The sequence below is a fragment of the Oryx dammah genome, unplaced genomic scaffold (genome assembly GCF_014754425.2).
Source record: "Oryx dammah isolate SB20612 unplaced genomic scaffold, SCBI_Odam_1.1 HiC_scaffold_27, whole genome shotgun sequence".
Taxonomy (NCBI): domain Eukaryota; kingdom Metazoa; phylum Chordata; class Mammalia; order Artiodactyla; family Bovidae; genus Oryx; species Oryx dammah.
Genome location: NW_024070211.1, coordinates 41,309,422 through 41,325,916, shown reverse-complemented (window position 1 = coordinate 41,325,916; position 16,495 = coordinate 41,309,422). Strand labels below are relative to the sequence as shown.

The 16,495-nt window shown below is 36.0% G+C and overlaps 1 protein-coding gene across 1 annotated transcript in view; it reads right to left on the bottom strand.

The window, feature by feature from the left end:
• NDUFS1 (NADH:ubiquinone oxidoreductase core subunit S1) overlaps positions 1 to 16,495 on the bottom strand; it is a 33,383-nt gene that overhangs the window by 2,524 nt on the left and 14,364 nt on the right. The window contains exons 12-18 of the mRNA XM_040228715.1: positions 16,199 to 16,327; positions 12,414 to 12,543; positions 7,345 to 7,505; positions 3,851 to 4,005; positions 2,146 to 2,321; positions 1,335 to 1,469; positions 1,161 to 1,233 (exon numbers count right to left, since the gene is read on the bottom strand). Of these exons, the coding sequence (XP_040084649.1) occupies positions 1,161 to 1,233; positions 1,335 to 1,469; positions 2,146 to 2,321; positions 3,851 to 4,005; positions 7,345 to 7,505; positions 12,414 to 12,543; positions 16,199 to 16,327 (959 nt within the window). The remainder of the gene's footprint in view (positions 1 to 1,160; positions 1,234 to 1,334; positions 1,470 to 2,145; positions 2,322 to 3,850; positions 4,006 to 7,344; positions 7,506 to 12,413; positions 12,544 to 16,198; positions 16,328 to 16,495) is intronic.

Here is a 16,495-nt window from a genome sequence, read left to right as displayed (position 1 = left end):
ATGTGCATCTTGATAATATAACTTCAACAGAGGCACACAGTAAAACTTTCCTATTGCACATATTCAGGAACAAGAAACAACAAAAGGACTATAAAAGTCTATGTAACAATATGTAAATATTGTAAAAATCAACTGATAAATTCAGAATATAAGCCGCATAACAGCTAAATGGTTTTAATAAGTACTCATAGGAATGATTAAATAATTATATATAGCCATACAAAGGGCTAGTATACAATCATTAAGAATATTATAGAAAAGTGTTGAATTAACAACAGAAAAAGAATATGCATATATACTGTTATTGAAAAAAAGGTTACAGAACAGTGTACTAAAATCCATAAATCATACACTTTATGGGTGAATTTTATGGTATGTGAATTATAATTTTGATAAAGCCGTACAAACCCTCCCTCCCAGAGTAAATGAATAATCTCATTTATATTTAAATAAATACATGTGTATATCCCTGGTTGATTGGCCAAAATGTTAAACATAAATATAGCTATTTCTGGGATGGTAGTGTTTTTCTGTTGTTACGGTGGCCTTATGTAAGTATTCTACAATGAACATAACTTTTACAATATAACTAAAAATCCTATTAAAACAATCTTGGATACAAAGTGTACCAAAAACTTAAAAATATCTATCTGCTTTTAGACAGAAAATTGTTTTAAAATGTCTATCAACTACCTCATAACCTAGAGACCTACATGTTCTAGCATGCATTATAAAATCTGTAGGTTAGTCTGCATTCCTTAAGAATATTCTTAACAATTTATATCAGAAGCACCATTTAACATGTTTCACATTTTAGTGTTTTGATTCTTCTACTGTAATTCTCAGAAAAAACCTTCAGTTTTTTGTCACTCAGAAAATTATCCTCATATTGCTGTATAGTAATTCTACATATAATAGTAAAAGTTTATATTCAAAATCTGCTAATTCTTACTGTATTTTCAAACTCTACTTATATTTCAGAAAGAAAAGAAATTAGAGTAAAATCAGAATATATAGTTATATTAGTTTGATATTTGAAAAATCTTGTGAGAGTAGACATATCAATACTACCACTAGCAGGTGAGAATCATAACACTAAATTAGGTGATGATATTCCTTCCCACCTTCCATTCACAGCAGTCATGCTAACAACTGCATACCTGTCATGTAGAAGTCTTTTATTGTTAGCTGAGGTGGAACAAGTGGATCAGCAAGAAGCTGTTGGTTCACTAGCTGCAAAAAAAGGAATAAGAGATCAGTAATAGTATTGAAAACTAGTACTGCTACACCAGAGGATACATTATTATGAAAACTGCAAAGAGACAAGTTTTTACCTTGGAAAGCTCACTTGCTTGCTGGAAATAATTAGCTCCTTCAACATCATCATATCGAACAAGATTAGGAGAGACTTCTTCCAGTCTGTTTCTCACTTGATCCAGAGTATCATATGGAAGAGTCATACCTGCAATCTATAACGTAACAGGTTCCAAAGCATTAATACTTAGAAATTTCAAATAATACATCACTGCAACTATGGTAAAATAAGGCAGTACTAGTATAAAAAATATACTGGTGTCCATCTGCATGTATATTAAGCAAGTGGCTAAGTGGGGAATATTAGAATATTCTTCTAATTCATAAGTAGCTGTCAACGCATTAGTAATTTATTTTTAGAAAACAGAATGATTATGAAATAAATGCTTTGCTAAATCTGAATATTTCAGCTAACCTGTCATTGCTCATATACAAGGCTTATAGACAACTATATTATTACTTTAAATCTCATATGATGCTTCTTTTTATAATAAGAGTTGAGTCTTTTTAGGCAAAAGACAAGTCAAAAATAAAAAACACCAGTTTCGAATTCCCATTTCCTCTTTCTTTTTCTCCAAGTCACACAGCTTATAGGATTTCAGTTCTCTGACCAGGGATTAAACCAGTGCCTTCGGCAGTGGAAACGCAGAGCCCTAACCACTGGGCAACCAGGGAATTCCCCAAACCCCTGTTTGGGGTTTCTCATGTTTCCCCCACAGATTGTTTAAATCATCTCTGCATTTCAGACCTGCATCCCCCTTGACTCTGGAAATCATTCTGACAAGCTAACATGCCAAACATCCTACTAGCAGCATCACTAAGGACAAATACCTCAGAAAGGGCTCGTATAATTTTCCAGTCTTCTCTTGCCAAGCCGGGAGGCGTCACTGCTACTTTTGTCTGCTGAGCTCGGCCCTCGGTATTGACATAAGTAGCAGACTTCTCTGTGTAAGCAGCGCCAGGGAGAATAACATCAGCTATAGGAGCTCCCACATCACCATGATGTCCTGTGAAAAAGATAGAAAATGGCAAACCACATTTTAGCACAAAACTGATTACGTATTAAACATGAACACAGTAGATATCCTTTTAAAATTTCATTTTTATAAGTGTTAAAATTCCATTTTATGAAGTGTTTAAAAATTTATTGTTAAAAAATTAAAACAATACAGTATTGAGTATATGGAATAAAAATTAAAGCCCAGTGGGTCCACAGTTAAACTCCCTTCTCCAAAAAAAGGTACTGTTAAAGCCTTTGCTATGTATCTTACCAGATCAATTTTTGCAAATACACAAATACATAATACTACACATACACATCTAATGGGCAACTAGGTATATTATCTCACTTGATGGTTACAAAGTGGAAATGCTCAGATGTCTGCTAGTGAGATTTGGTAAAGTAAACTGAAATGGTGCAGGAACAAGAAGTGTGTGACAGGGGCATGACAGGAATAATACTAAAAAGAGCATGAAGAGAAGATTACAGAAAACAGTATGCTAAAGACTGTCACTCATTAACTAAAGTGTTGGAAGAAAAGAGGAACTTTGGTTAAGTGAAAGGAAGCTATAGAACAATACATAAACTTTGATCTCATTTACGTACTTTTGTATACGTATAAAAATATGTATGAAGCATGGATATCTAAAACATCATCAATGATTATCCCTGGAGAGAACTAGGACAGGATTTTAGTTGATGCATTTTGGTTTATTAAACAAAATATTACATAATGCTTTTATGTGGCATGGCAATAAAAAGCCTATTATAAATTAGTGTTGTTTCTGTATAAAACAAGGTTTCCCTGGTAGCTCAGCTGGTAAAGAATCCACCTGCAATGCAGGACACCCCAGTTCGATTCCTGGATTGGAAAGACCCTCTGCAGAAGGGATAGACTACCCACTCCAGTATTCTTGGGCTTCTCTGGTGGTTTAGGCGGTAAAGAATTCGCCTGCAATGCAGGAGACCTGGGCTTGATCCCAGGGTTGGGAAGATCCCCTGGAGGAGGGCATGGCAACCCACTACAGTACTCTTGTCTGGAGAATCCCCATGAACAGAGGAGCCTGGCAGGCTACAGTCCATGAGGTTGCAAAGATTCGGACACAAATGAGCACGCATGCACAAACTGCAAAATTTAACAAAGGACTCATGATTTTTTAATTTTTACAGTTTATATAAAAGTGCTAGCCCTTTAATATAGAATCACACTAAATATTCTATGAAAAACTGAATTTAATGCTATACAATATTTCATAATTTAAATTACTGTTACTGGGGGCATTAGGTTTCTTCCAATTCTTTGTTATTAAATAATGTAAGGTGATGATTCTTAATAGCAATAGCAACTATGTACCTAATAAAGACTATTTTAAAAAATAAAAAAGTCTATAAACATACATATTGTTTTGAAACTGGTGAGCGTATAGGGAAATTCTCAAATGGAAAATATTATTACACTAAATATACTGCCATGCAGTTTCTAACATACAAAATGTACTATTCTCTTCTGTTTCTAATGTCACAGATGCTACTAACCTTGATAAACAATGAAACAATCCTTTGGCAAATCCTGTCGAGTGATACAACCTCCATCTGCTCCCAGGAGAAACAGCATTTTAGGTGGATTCTTCCGAATTGCTTCCACCCCCGGCTTATAGCCAAGATCCAAAGCAGCTACTTGGCTTGCAATCCTGTAAAACAATTACGGGATTTCAGCATACTTGCTGTTTTCATTATAAAAAATTGAATGTGATTCTTGAATAATACCAAGTCTTTTTTTTCTGTTCGATGCTGTCAAAGATCTTCCCTCATTTTTTTTACCCATGTGAAATAAATGTCAAAATCAGAAAAAGCAGTCTTTCACTGTTTTAAGAACGCCAAACAAAGAAATAAGATGTTGAGGACACTGTTTCTTCATGACATGATACTTAATGGAATAATTCGGGAAACTATGCCAACCGTAATTGTCTTAAGTTGATTTTTATTCAATATAGCAAGATTTGATGAGTCAAAGACAGTCATTAGAGAAAAATTAGAAGACTTTGAAAACCTAAAAGGAAAAATTAGACACCACTCATAAAACTGTAATTCAGAGAAAACTATAATTAGTACACTGGTGTATGTCCTTATGGAAGTTTTCAAATGAATATATATTGTTACACAAGCAGATAAAAATCTTTTAAAGAAGTTTCAAGTAACTATACTTTGAACATTTGGGAGTTTTTGCTCTAGTTAGGTATTATCAATTTTCTTTATAGAAATAGTAGCCATTTTGAGAAGCTACTATGAATAAAGCTAGCTAATCTTTACCTGTTAAGGGAGGAGGGCAGATCAAACAAATTCCCACTAGATGCTGCTTGCTCTGTAAAACTCTCTAATAGGACATCAAAAGAATACTTTGAGAATATTTAACAAAAGAAGCATTAAGATTTATATGATGAAAATTACAAAACTCCAAAGGAAATTAAAGACCATAACAAATGGAAAGACATCCTATGTTCATGGATTGGAAGACTTAATGTTGTGAAGATGGCATTACTCCCCAAACTGATTTATAGATTTAATGCAATCCCTATCAAAACTGATAGCTGAGTCCTCTGCAGAAACTGACAAGCTGATCCTAAAAGTCACATGGAATGCAAAGTGAAAGTGAAGTAAAAGTCACTCAGTCACGTCTGACTCTTTGCAACCCCATGGACTATACATTTCATGGAATTCTCCAGACCAGGATACTGGAGCAGGTAGCCTTTCCCTTCTCCAGGGGATCTTCCCAACTCAGGGATCAAACCCAGGTCTCCCGCGTTGCAAGCAGATTCTTTACCAGCTGAGCCACAAAGGAAGTCCAATGCAATGCAATGGAATGCAAAGGACCCTGAAAAACCAAGTCTATCTTAAAAATGAACAGTCAGAAATCTCAGACTTCCTAAATTCAATTTCAGAACTTAGCTCCTCTTGCCTCTCCACCTATACAGTATTTTTTTTTTTTAAACATCTGTCATTCTGAGCCTTGATGTCTCACAAAGATCTGAGCAGACTCACACTAACTCATGACAGAGCCCACCTCATCTTGGAAAACAAAGTGGGTAACATGAGTTTGCCTCTGAGAGAATGATGAGTAAAAAAAAGAAACTACAGGCTGATTAAAAGATTCTTCAAGAATGAGAAATTATGCTTTACTATGAAATAAACTTACTGTAAGAAATTTTAAAAAGGTTTATAAATACTCTTCATGTTCTCAACAAGCATTAATTAGAAGGTATGTCTTAACAAACTGCATTGAAACAAGCTGTTCTCATGAAAATGAAATCTTATGTAAGAATGAAACGAAATTAAAAAACAAGTCTAGTCAATTAAAAATTACAATGGCATTAGTGCTCTCCATAATCAAAGCTCACAAATGACAGAAGATAAATAAGAAATTCTCCCTAAACACAGGAAAAAAGTGAGAAAAATTATGAGCGAGAAGAGACAAAAGTCTGAAGGGCCAACCAGTGCATAATAAATAGAAGCTTCTGCCTGAGAGCAAACAATGTAAAAGTAGACAAACTGGCTTTTTCTGAACTTACATGAAAACACAAAAACTTTCAATTTGAAAATGGAGAGTTCTATGATACTCCCAGGCAAAGGTGATGTCAAACAAATGTCACTTAGTTATATCCCAGTATAATTTTTTTTTCTGGCCAGGCTGTACTGCGGAGCATATGAGATCCTATTTCCTGAACAAAGGACTGAACCTGTGTTCCCTGCACTGGAAGCATGGAGTCTTAACCACTGGACCGCCAGGAATCCAAACAGTGGGCAGGCAGACAAGAACACATACATACATAAAACCAGGTTATCAGAGACAAAAACCCACACAAAAAAACAGATTAGATGAGATCTTCTGTAAATGTGAAAGGAAGGATGAAAAAAATACTGAGTATTAAAGGAAAAAAAATCTGTGATTTATGTATTTAGCCAAGTGGTCCTCAGTGAAAAGGAACCATAAAGACATTGTTAGACAAGCAGAAATCTTTCTTAAAAAGTTATTATGTTATTGTTTTTCAGACAAATACAGAAACAAAAAATATTAATCAAGACATATGTTCAAAAGTGAATTAAAAATAAGAAAATAACTAGTCTCTTTTCTATCCTAAAAATTGTGGCTAGAAAGGATCTGGAGGTGATCGATGCAAATAAACTATTTAAAAAAACAGAAGTTTAAAAAAAAATGTTTATATGATGACCTACGATGCCAAATTAACCTATTAAGAGGGGAAATGTAACACTGAAATGAATGTTTAAGAATGCATTTGAACACTTTTAAAATAAAAAAATTTGCTTATCATGGAGTGTTTATTTTACTGTTGTTTAGTTGCCCAGTCATGTGCAACTCTTCGTGACCCCATAGATTCTCCAGGCAAAAATACTGGAGTGCAATGCCATTTCCTTTCTCTTGGGGGGTCTTCCCAACCCAGGGATTGAACCTGCACCTCCTGTTTGCATCTCCTGCATTGCAGGCGGATTCTTTACTACTGAGCAACTGGGGAAGCCCACTGAGTGTTTACCCTCAATCTTTAAACAAATCTGAAGATTCAAAAAGTAACACTTAAGGTAGAAAGAATTGTGTGAAACGGGAAACTTGTTCACTAATGCAAAATTGGTACAATCTTCCTAAAATAAGTTGGAATATGCATTAAAAATTACCTCAAAAATGTTTATCCTGTTCACTGTCATAGTTCTACTTTCAGAACAATTCTACTTTATGAAGAATTTATAATCACAGGAGGAAATTCTTATTTCAATTTTTGAACCCAGTATATTAACAAGATACAAATTTTCAAGATTTTTTTCTAGCACTTACCACAATTTGGATATTTTAAATATTATTTATTATCTTGGGTTCTTCTCACACAAAATAAAAGTTGCTATTTCACATCTGCTACTGAGATAATGTCACTAAATATTAATTTGTTTTAAAAATAAATGTGGCAGTGTACAGCAACACATATACACACAATTACAGATTACAAAACAACTATTCAACTTACCTATGAAGGATATTCATAACTTTCCAATCACCAGTAACACCACTACTTGTCCGAATCTTTTGAGCAATGTTGGAAACAGCTGCAAGAATTGCTGCACCATCATTTCTTTGGAGTGCAGAACTGCCTAAAACCACCATTGGTTTCTTAGCTTCCTGTAGGACCTATTTTTAAAAAGAACTTTGAATTAAAAAAAAAAATTAGAAGTAACTAAATCTAACCAAATTTGTATCTACAATATGCTGTCCCAAGCTTTAGTTCTAAGATGAACATCGTGATTTGCTAGTCAACATATGGATATACATAGAAACCGGATTTATTCAAAAACCTCTTGCCAATGCTACTGTGAAATAGCTAAATAAGTATTAGATAAAACAGTTTCAATAAGGAAGTACTGGGAATAAAACTTTCTCCAAGCCAGGCTTCAGCAATACGTGAACTGTGAATTTCCCGATGTTCAAGCTGGTTTTAGAAAAGGCAGAGGAACCAGAGATCAAATTGCCAACATCTGCTGGATCATGGAAAAAGCAAGAGAGTTCCAGAAAAACATCTATTTCTGCTTTATTGACTATGCCAAAGCCTTTGACTGTGTGGATCACAATAAACTGTGGAAAATTCTGAAAGAGATGGGAATACCAGAGCACCTGATATGCCTCTTGAGAAATCTGTATGCAAGTCAGGAAGCAACAGTTAGAACTGGGCATGGAACAACAGACTGGTTCCAAACAGGAAAAGGAGTACCTCAAGGCTGTATATTATCATCCAGCTTATTTAACTTCTATGCCGAGTCCATCATGAGAAACACTGGGCTGGAAGAAACACAAGCTGGAATCAAGACTGCCAGGAGAAATATCAATAACCTCAGATATGCAGATGACACCACCCTTATGGCAGAAAGTGAAGAGGAACTAAAAAGCCTCTTGATGAAAGTGAGAAAGAAGAGTGAAAAAGTTGGCTTAAAGCTCAACATTCAGAAAACAAAGATCATGGCATCCAGTCCCATCACTTCATGGGAAATAGATGGGGAAACAGAGAGAACAGTGGCAGACTTTATTTTTGGGGGCTCCAAAATCACTGCAGATGGTGAGTGCAGCCATGAAATTAAAAGACGCTTATTCCTTGGAAGAAAAGTTATGACCAACCTAGATAGCATATTCAAAAGCAGAGACATTACTTTGCCGACTAAGGTCCGTCTAGTCAAGGCTATGGTTTTTCCTGTGGTCATGTATGGATGTGAGAGTTGGACTGTGAAGAAGGCTGAGCGCCGAAGAATTGATGCTTTTGAACTGTGGTGTTGGAGAAGACTCTTGAGAGTCCCTTGGACTGCAAGGAGATCCAACCAGTCCATTCTGAAGGAGATCAGCCCTGGGATTTCTTTGGAAGGAATGATGCTAAAGCTGAAACTCCAGTCCTTTGGCCACCTCATGCGAAGAGTTGACTCTTTGGAAAAGACTGATGCTGAGAGGGATTGGGGGCAGGAGGAGAAGGGGACGACCCAGGATGAGATGGCTGGATGGCACCACTGACTCAATGGACGTGAGTCTGAGTGAATTCCAGGAGTTGGTGATGGAAAGGGAGGCCTGGCGTGCTGTGATTCATAGGGTCTCAAAGAGTCAGACGCGACTGAGCGACTGAACTGAACTGAACTGGGAATAAAAGCCTGAGCCAAACATCCTTTAGTCAGAATGACTATGGATAAGTCCCAGAAAAAACTGGAGAATATGTGCACAGAGGTTCAGATGATACAACATTTAACAAGAGAAATCAAACTGAAGTACCATGTCTACCATCTTCCATCTACTTCCTATGTTCCAGACAGGGAGGAAAAGGTAGGGAAAGCAACGGACATAGATCACAATGCAGAATATTTTAAGGGCTTTGCTTTAAACCACAGTAACTACCTGAATATTAGAAACTGAGAAGGAATGCATCCCAAGTGCAAAAGAAACTACAGATATGGTGGAGGACAGAAAAATTAGAAGTAAAGCTGTAGACTGTTACAGTTCATTCTTCTGCCCATCCATTCTTTGATAAAGGGCTGGTCCCAATCAATGAATCAGCATGAAAATCATTTCTAGTTACTACAAAGAAGAGGACATTCATCTTAAGAGGAGTTTCCCAAGGAGATGTGAAAAGTTTTCAATAGCCTTAAAAAAATGAGAAACAGTTTTCAACAGCCTCAAAGAAAATGAAATATTTTTTAAAAAAAGCTCAGAGAAGTTACATGATAGACAATATCATAGAGGATTTTCATCAGAAAGTTCAAGAACTAAAAGATAGACAATATCATAGAGGATTTTCATCAGAAAGTTCAAGAACTAAAAGATAAACAAAGCAGAGATGAACACCACTCCAGAAATGACAAAAAACAAAATCTAACATGACTTGTAAATACAGGAGCAAGAAGTATATAGAAAATTATATAAAACAAATTGAAAAAGAACAGAGGAATAAAGAAATGTGACAGAAATGATAGAAAAAGGGATTCAATATCTGCATTAAGAGTTCTTAACAAACAGAACAGAAGTAACTAATGGAAAATACACCTAAATCTATTATAAAAGAAAACTTTTCCTGAAGAACACTCATCACCTTGGGGAACGGGGAAGGGAACTATAGAGAAGAGAGGGCTTCTTCTCAATAAAATTTAAAAAAAAATTTTTTTGATGCTAGTAACGATGTTATTCAAAACTGACAACAAAGGAGTTGGGTTTGGCTGCTTTGTCCCCTCACACTTGACTTCTTCGTGCCTACATCTGGAGGTGTAAGTGAAGCAAGCATCTTGACATCATGAGGAGAGGCTCACACACAAACACGTGTGAGTGAACTAGTACACTGAGGACAGCAAGCAGGAAGGCAGGCTCCTGCCTTGATTAGATCCGTGGACAGCTGCACAATAGGTCAAACTGCCTACCTTCAGAATCGCTGTTACGTGAGAAACAGAAACCTTTTTCATATTTTTAAAAAATAATCACTAGCCTGCACACCACATACAAGCACACATACAACTCCTAAAATAAAGAGGACCTTGAATATTCAAACTGAAGGAGGCAGCATATCCCATTTGAAAAAAAAAAGAAAAAAAGGGTACGGAACCGCCATCATTAAGATATATTCTAGTGAAGTCACTAAATTTCAAAGATAAAAAATCAAGTATGAAATAGCAACGAAAATGTATCTAGACAACAACAATAGGACAGGGTTGAAACAGAATAATACCTCAAAGCAGGATTCTCCACAATAACAAAAGGAGTGTCTAGACTTCCCTGGTGGTCCAGTGGCTAAGACTCTGTCGTCCCAATGCGGGGGGCCAGGGCTCAATCCCTGGTTGGGGAACTAGATCCCACATGCCACAGTAAAAGATCCTGCATGCTGCAACTAAAACCTGGCACAGCCAAATAAATACACTAATTTAAAGGGGGAGGAGGGCCCATATCTATAAAGTTCTGAGGGAAAAACAGAAGTATAACCCAAGATCTTTACATTCTGCCAAGGGTCTCGTCAGGAATAAAATAAACATTTTTAAGCAAGAAAGAACTTAAGAAATAGTGTACTTACATCTCTTGAAAAAAATCAAAGAAATAAGAAGCCTAAAAGCTCTAAACTTCAGGTGGCAGATAAAAAAAAATTAAATAAGGAATTTAGTAATGAAAAGGTCATATAAAAAGACCAGTGAAATTTATTTCAGGAATAATAACTCTTGCTGTAAAGAAAGACTTCACTGAAGTTTAAAATTTAATTCTTTCAGCTTCACATCATTTTCTTTTCTGATAACTTCAAGTAAAATTAAACTCTGGTTAAAAAAAAAAAAGCCGAGTCCCAGAGAATAGCAAGGAGAGATAAGAAAGTCTTCCTAAGTGATCAATGCAAAGAAACAGAGAAAAACAATAGAATGGGAAAGACTAGAGACCTCTTTAAGAAAATCAGAGATACCAAGGGAACATTTCATGCAAAGATGGGCATAATAAAGGACAGAAATGGTATGGACCTAACAGACGAAGAAGGTATTTAGAAGACGTGACAAGAATACATAGAACTATACTAAAAAGATCTTAGTGGCCCAGATAACCACGATGGTGTGATTACTCACCTAGAGCCAAATATCCTGGAATGTGAAGTCAAGTGGGCCTTAGAAAGCATCACTATGAACAAAGCTAGTGGAGGTGATGGAATTCCAGTTGAGCTATTTCAAATCCTGAAAGATGATGCTGTGAAAGTGCTGCACTCAATATGCCAGCAAATTTGGAAAACTCAGCAGCGGCCACAGGACTGGAAAAGGTCCGTTTTCATTCCAATCCCAAAGAATGCTCAAACTACTGTACAACTGCACTCATCTCACATGCTAGCAAAGTAATGCTCAAAGTTCTCCAAGCCAGGCTTCAACAGTATGTGAACCGTGAACTTCCAGATGTTCAAGCTGGTTTTAGAAAAGGCAGAGAACCAGAGATCAAACTGCCAACATCCACTGGATCATCAAAAAAGCAAGAGAGTTTCAGAAAAGCATCTACTTCTGCATTACTGACTATGCCAAAACCTTTGACTGTGTGGATCATGACAAACTGTGGAAAATTCTTAAAGAGATGGGAATACCACACCACCTGACCTGCCTCCTGAGAAACCTGTATGCAGGTCAAGGAGCAACAGTTAGAATGAGACATGGAACAACAGACCGGTTCCAAATTGGGAAAGGAGTACATCAAGGCTGTATATCATCATCCTGCTTATTTAACTTATAGCCTGCATGCTGCAGTCCATGGGGTCACAGAGTCGAACACGACTGAGCGACTGAACTGAACTGAAATAAAAATGTAGAGTATAATTTCATTTTTTGCTTACCTATCTATCCATCCTTCTCTATATAAATGAGAGATGACCATAGGACGTTTCATCAACAGTTGTTTGTAGTGGGATCCTTGATTATGTTTACTTTCTTATATATTATTTTCTATACTGCTATACATATATTTTAACAGCAATCTCATAGTTACCACGAAAATAATAAATTAAAAAAATAAGACTTAAAAATCATATACATATAACTTTAAAATCTTATAAATGTAACTTAAGAGCACCTGGCTGAATGGATGGATACCCGAAGCAATGTCTTGAAGAATTTTGGGAGAATCTCCCAGATGGTCATATCTGTAAGTGAGATCCACTGGGCTGCCTATAAGGGCCACTTTTAAGTCATTATGAAGCCAGCTGAAATAAAAACAATGAAGTTTTTAGAGCTAAATCGCTAAGTCAGTACAGTTACTGGTCTCATCAATGCTAAGTGCTACATCTATTTAAATTTAAAAATGTTAAAAAGCATTAAAGCTTTCCCCAAACATTAACAGATATTATTGTGTACTTTTCAAAATAAAGTGTTGTAAAAATACACGTATACCTGTGTTTGGTCGCAGACCACAACAATAAAGCAAATATCTCAATAAAGCAAGTCACACAGTTTTTGCTTTCCCAGGGCATATACAAGTTATGTTTATACTACACTGTAGCTTATTAAGTATATAAAAAGTATTATGTCAAAAAAACAATATATACATCAATTAAAAAATACTTTATACTGAAAAAAATACTTTATTGCTAAAAAATGCTAACCATCATATGAATGTTTAGCGAGTGGAAATCTTTTTGCTGGTAGAGACGCTTGCCTCAATGTTGAAGGCTGCTGAATAATCAGGGTGGTGGTTTACTTAAGATTAGAATGGCTGTGGCAATTTCTTAAATAAGACAACAGTGGACTTTACTATATCAATTAACTCTTCCTTTCATAAGCAATTTTTCTGCAGCATGCAGTGCTATCTGATGGCATTTTATTCACAGTAGAAATTCTTTCAAAACTGGGAGTCAATCCTCTCTAATCCAGCTGCTGCTTTATCAACTTAAGTGTATGTCACATTCTAAATCCACTGTTGTTATTTCTACAATTTCTTTATAGAATCTCTACCAGGAATAGATCCTGTATCAAGAAACAACTTTCTTATTGCTTATCCTTAAGAAGCAACTCCTCATCCATTAAAGTTTTATCAAGAGATCACAGCAATTTAGTCACATCTTCAGACTTCAGTTATAATAACTCTAGCTCTCTATTTCCACCATATTTGAAGGTACTTCAACTGAAGCCTCTCAAAGTCATCCAGGAAGGTTGGAATCAACTTCTTCCAAACTCCTTTTTAACACTGATATCTTGACCTCTTCCCAAGACTCAGTGTTCTTAATGGTATCTAGCATAGTGAATCCTTTCCAGAAGGTTTTCAATTTACTTTGCCCAAATCCATCAGTAGAATCCTATATATGGCAGCTACCTCATGCGAAGAGTTGACTCATTGGAAAAGACTCTGATGCTAGGAGGGATTCGGGGCAGGAGGAGAAGGGGACGACAGAGGATGAGATGGCTGGATGGCATCACTGACTCAATGGACGTGAGTCTGAGTGAACTCCGGGAGTTGGTGATGGACAGGGAGGCCTGGCGTGCTGCGATTCATGGGGTCGCAAAGAGTCGGACACGACTGAGCGACTGAGCCTTCTGAATAAGTATTTCTCAAATAATAAGACTTGAAAATTGAATTACTCCTTAATCCATGAGCCGCAGAATGGATGCTGTGTTAGCAGGCATAAAACAAGATTAATCTCACTGTATATCTTCATCAGAGTTTTTGGGTGATCAGGTACAATTATCAATTAGCAGTATCTTAAATCTTTTTTCCTGAGCAGTAGGTCTCAACAATGGGCTTAAAATATTCAGTAAACCATAATGCAAATAGATGTGGTGTCAACGAGGCTTTGTTGTTCCATTTATCAAGCACAAGCAGAACAGGTTTAACAAAATTCTCAAGAGCCCTAGGATTTTCAGAATGGTAAGTTGAGCACTGGCTTCAACTTAAAGTCACCAGGAGCATTAACCCCTAACACAGCCTATCCTTTGAAGCTCTGAAGCCAGGCACTGATTTCTCTTCTCTAGCTATAAAAGTTCTAGGTGGCACATTTTTCCAATAAAAGGCTGTTTCGTCTACACTGAAAATCTGTTGTTCACTGCAGCCACATTCATGATCTTAGCTAGACCTCTGGGTAACTCACTGCAGTTTCTAAATTAGCATTTGCTGCTTCACCTTGTACCTTTACGCTATGGAGACAGCTTCCTGCCCTAAATCTCATGAACCAACCTCCGCTAGTTTTAACTTTTCTTCTGTAGCTTCTTCACCTTTAGAAATGAAGACAGATAGGGCCTTGCTCTGGATTAGGCTTTGAGGGAGTGTCACGGCTGGTCTGATCTTCAATCCAGACCACTCAAACTTTATCCACATTAGAATAAGGTTGTTTTGCTTTCTTATCATGCACTGCACGCTTTGGAATAGCACTTTAAATCTCCTCTGCATTCGTGACATGATTGGCACATGAGGTCTGTTTCTTGGCCTATCTATGCTTTCAATATACCTCCTTCAATAAGTTTAATTATTTCTAGCGTTTGATTTAAAGTAAGATGTGCAAGACTTCCTTTCACTTGAACACTTATAAGCCACTGTAGGTTATTAACTGATCTACACTCCACACTGTTGTGTCTCAGGGAATAAGGAGACCCAAGGAGAGGGACAGACATGGAGGAATGGCCAGTTGGCAGAGTGATCAAAACACACCAACATCTACTGATTAAATTCACCATATTATATGGATATGGCCTATGGTGCCCCGAAACAATTACAAGAGTAACAGCAAAGATCACCAATCAAAGATCACCATAATAAAATGTAGTAATAATAAAAAAAGTTTGAAATATTGTTACCAAAATATGACACAGACACACAAAGTGAGAAAATAGCACTGAAAGACTTACTCAACCAACAGCTGCCATAAACTTTAAATTTGCAAAAAACAGACTGTATCTGCAAAGTACAACAAAGCAAAGTATAGCAAAATAGGGTAAGTCTGCACACACCAAGTAAAGTCAATGAATTAACTTGCTGTGTTAGAATGCTAACTCTAAGCTAGCTATAAACAAAGACTTTAATTTTAGAGTAAGTGATGTTTTCATTTTGCCATATTTACACAGCAGAGTCCTAATTATCTGTTAAGATCATTTAAATAAAAGTTCATAAAAAACAAACTACATCATTCATGTTTATTGTCTACTGACAAGGAAGTATGGATCCAGCTCCTCCAAAAATATTAATAAATGTGGTGACCATATATTCTGGTTTGTCAGAGACAGTAGGGGTTTTTACCTGTCACCCTGGAATAATAAATCCCCTTTCTATTCTCAACATTGTCCCAGTTTAGACAATCAACTATATAGTTGAGCTATTACAAGTCTCTAAGATATAAAAAGGTAGAGAGGCATTTTACAAAATAACTGGCCTGTAGTCTTCAAAAAAAAAGTCAAAATGGAAAAAATTCAGTGAAATTTAAGCACAAATAGATAATAATACTATATCAATACTAAATCCTTGATTAAATAAGTCAAATTCTTAAATGGAGAATGTCCTTGTCCTTAGGAAACCCACACAAATGTGTTTAGTTTGGGATTAAAAGGGCATCATGTATACAACCTACTTTCAAATGATTATGTTCACACAAATATATAGATGGAGAGAAAAGAAAAAAATATAAACATTAGCATCGATTAATCTGGGTGAATACTACACAAACATGGGTAAACAAAGTTGAGTTATTTCAAACTAAAAAGATTAAAAAAATGATCAGCAGGGAAGAAGTGGGAAATGGAGCTGTTAGAAAATGCCCTTCAATTATCTTTCAGAATCTCACTCCCACTATTAGGAATCAGCTAAGACAGTCATTTTTCATATATAAAACAAATTATCATGTAAATGTTTTTAAAACCCAGAATATTATTACTAACCTCTTTCGAATTCTAGCATTAAATAGTGGTGCCTCAAAACGTGGATTTGTACCAACCAGAAGGACAACATCTGCCTCCTCGACACCAGCGATTGTAGTATTAAGAAGATAATTGGAACGTAGATCTGTGCTAGAAACATAAAATATAAAATCCAAGTTTACTTTAAAATTAATACAGACTGACAATCCATGAAATACTCTGTCATTAAACCCATGGCTCACTGCCTGACAAAAAAATTTTGGAAGCAGTCTTAAACTGCATCAAAAGTTCAAATACTTTATTAATAATTAGATTTTC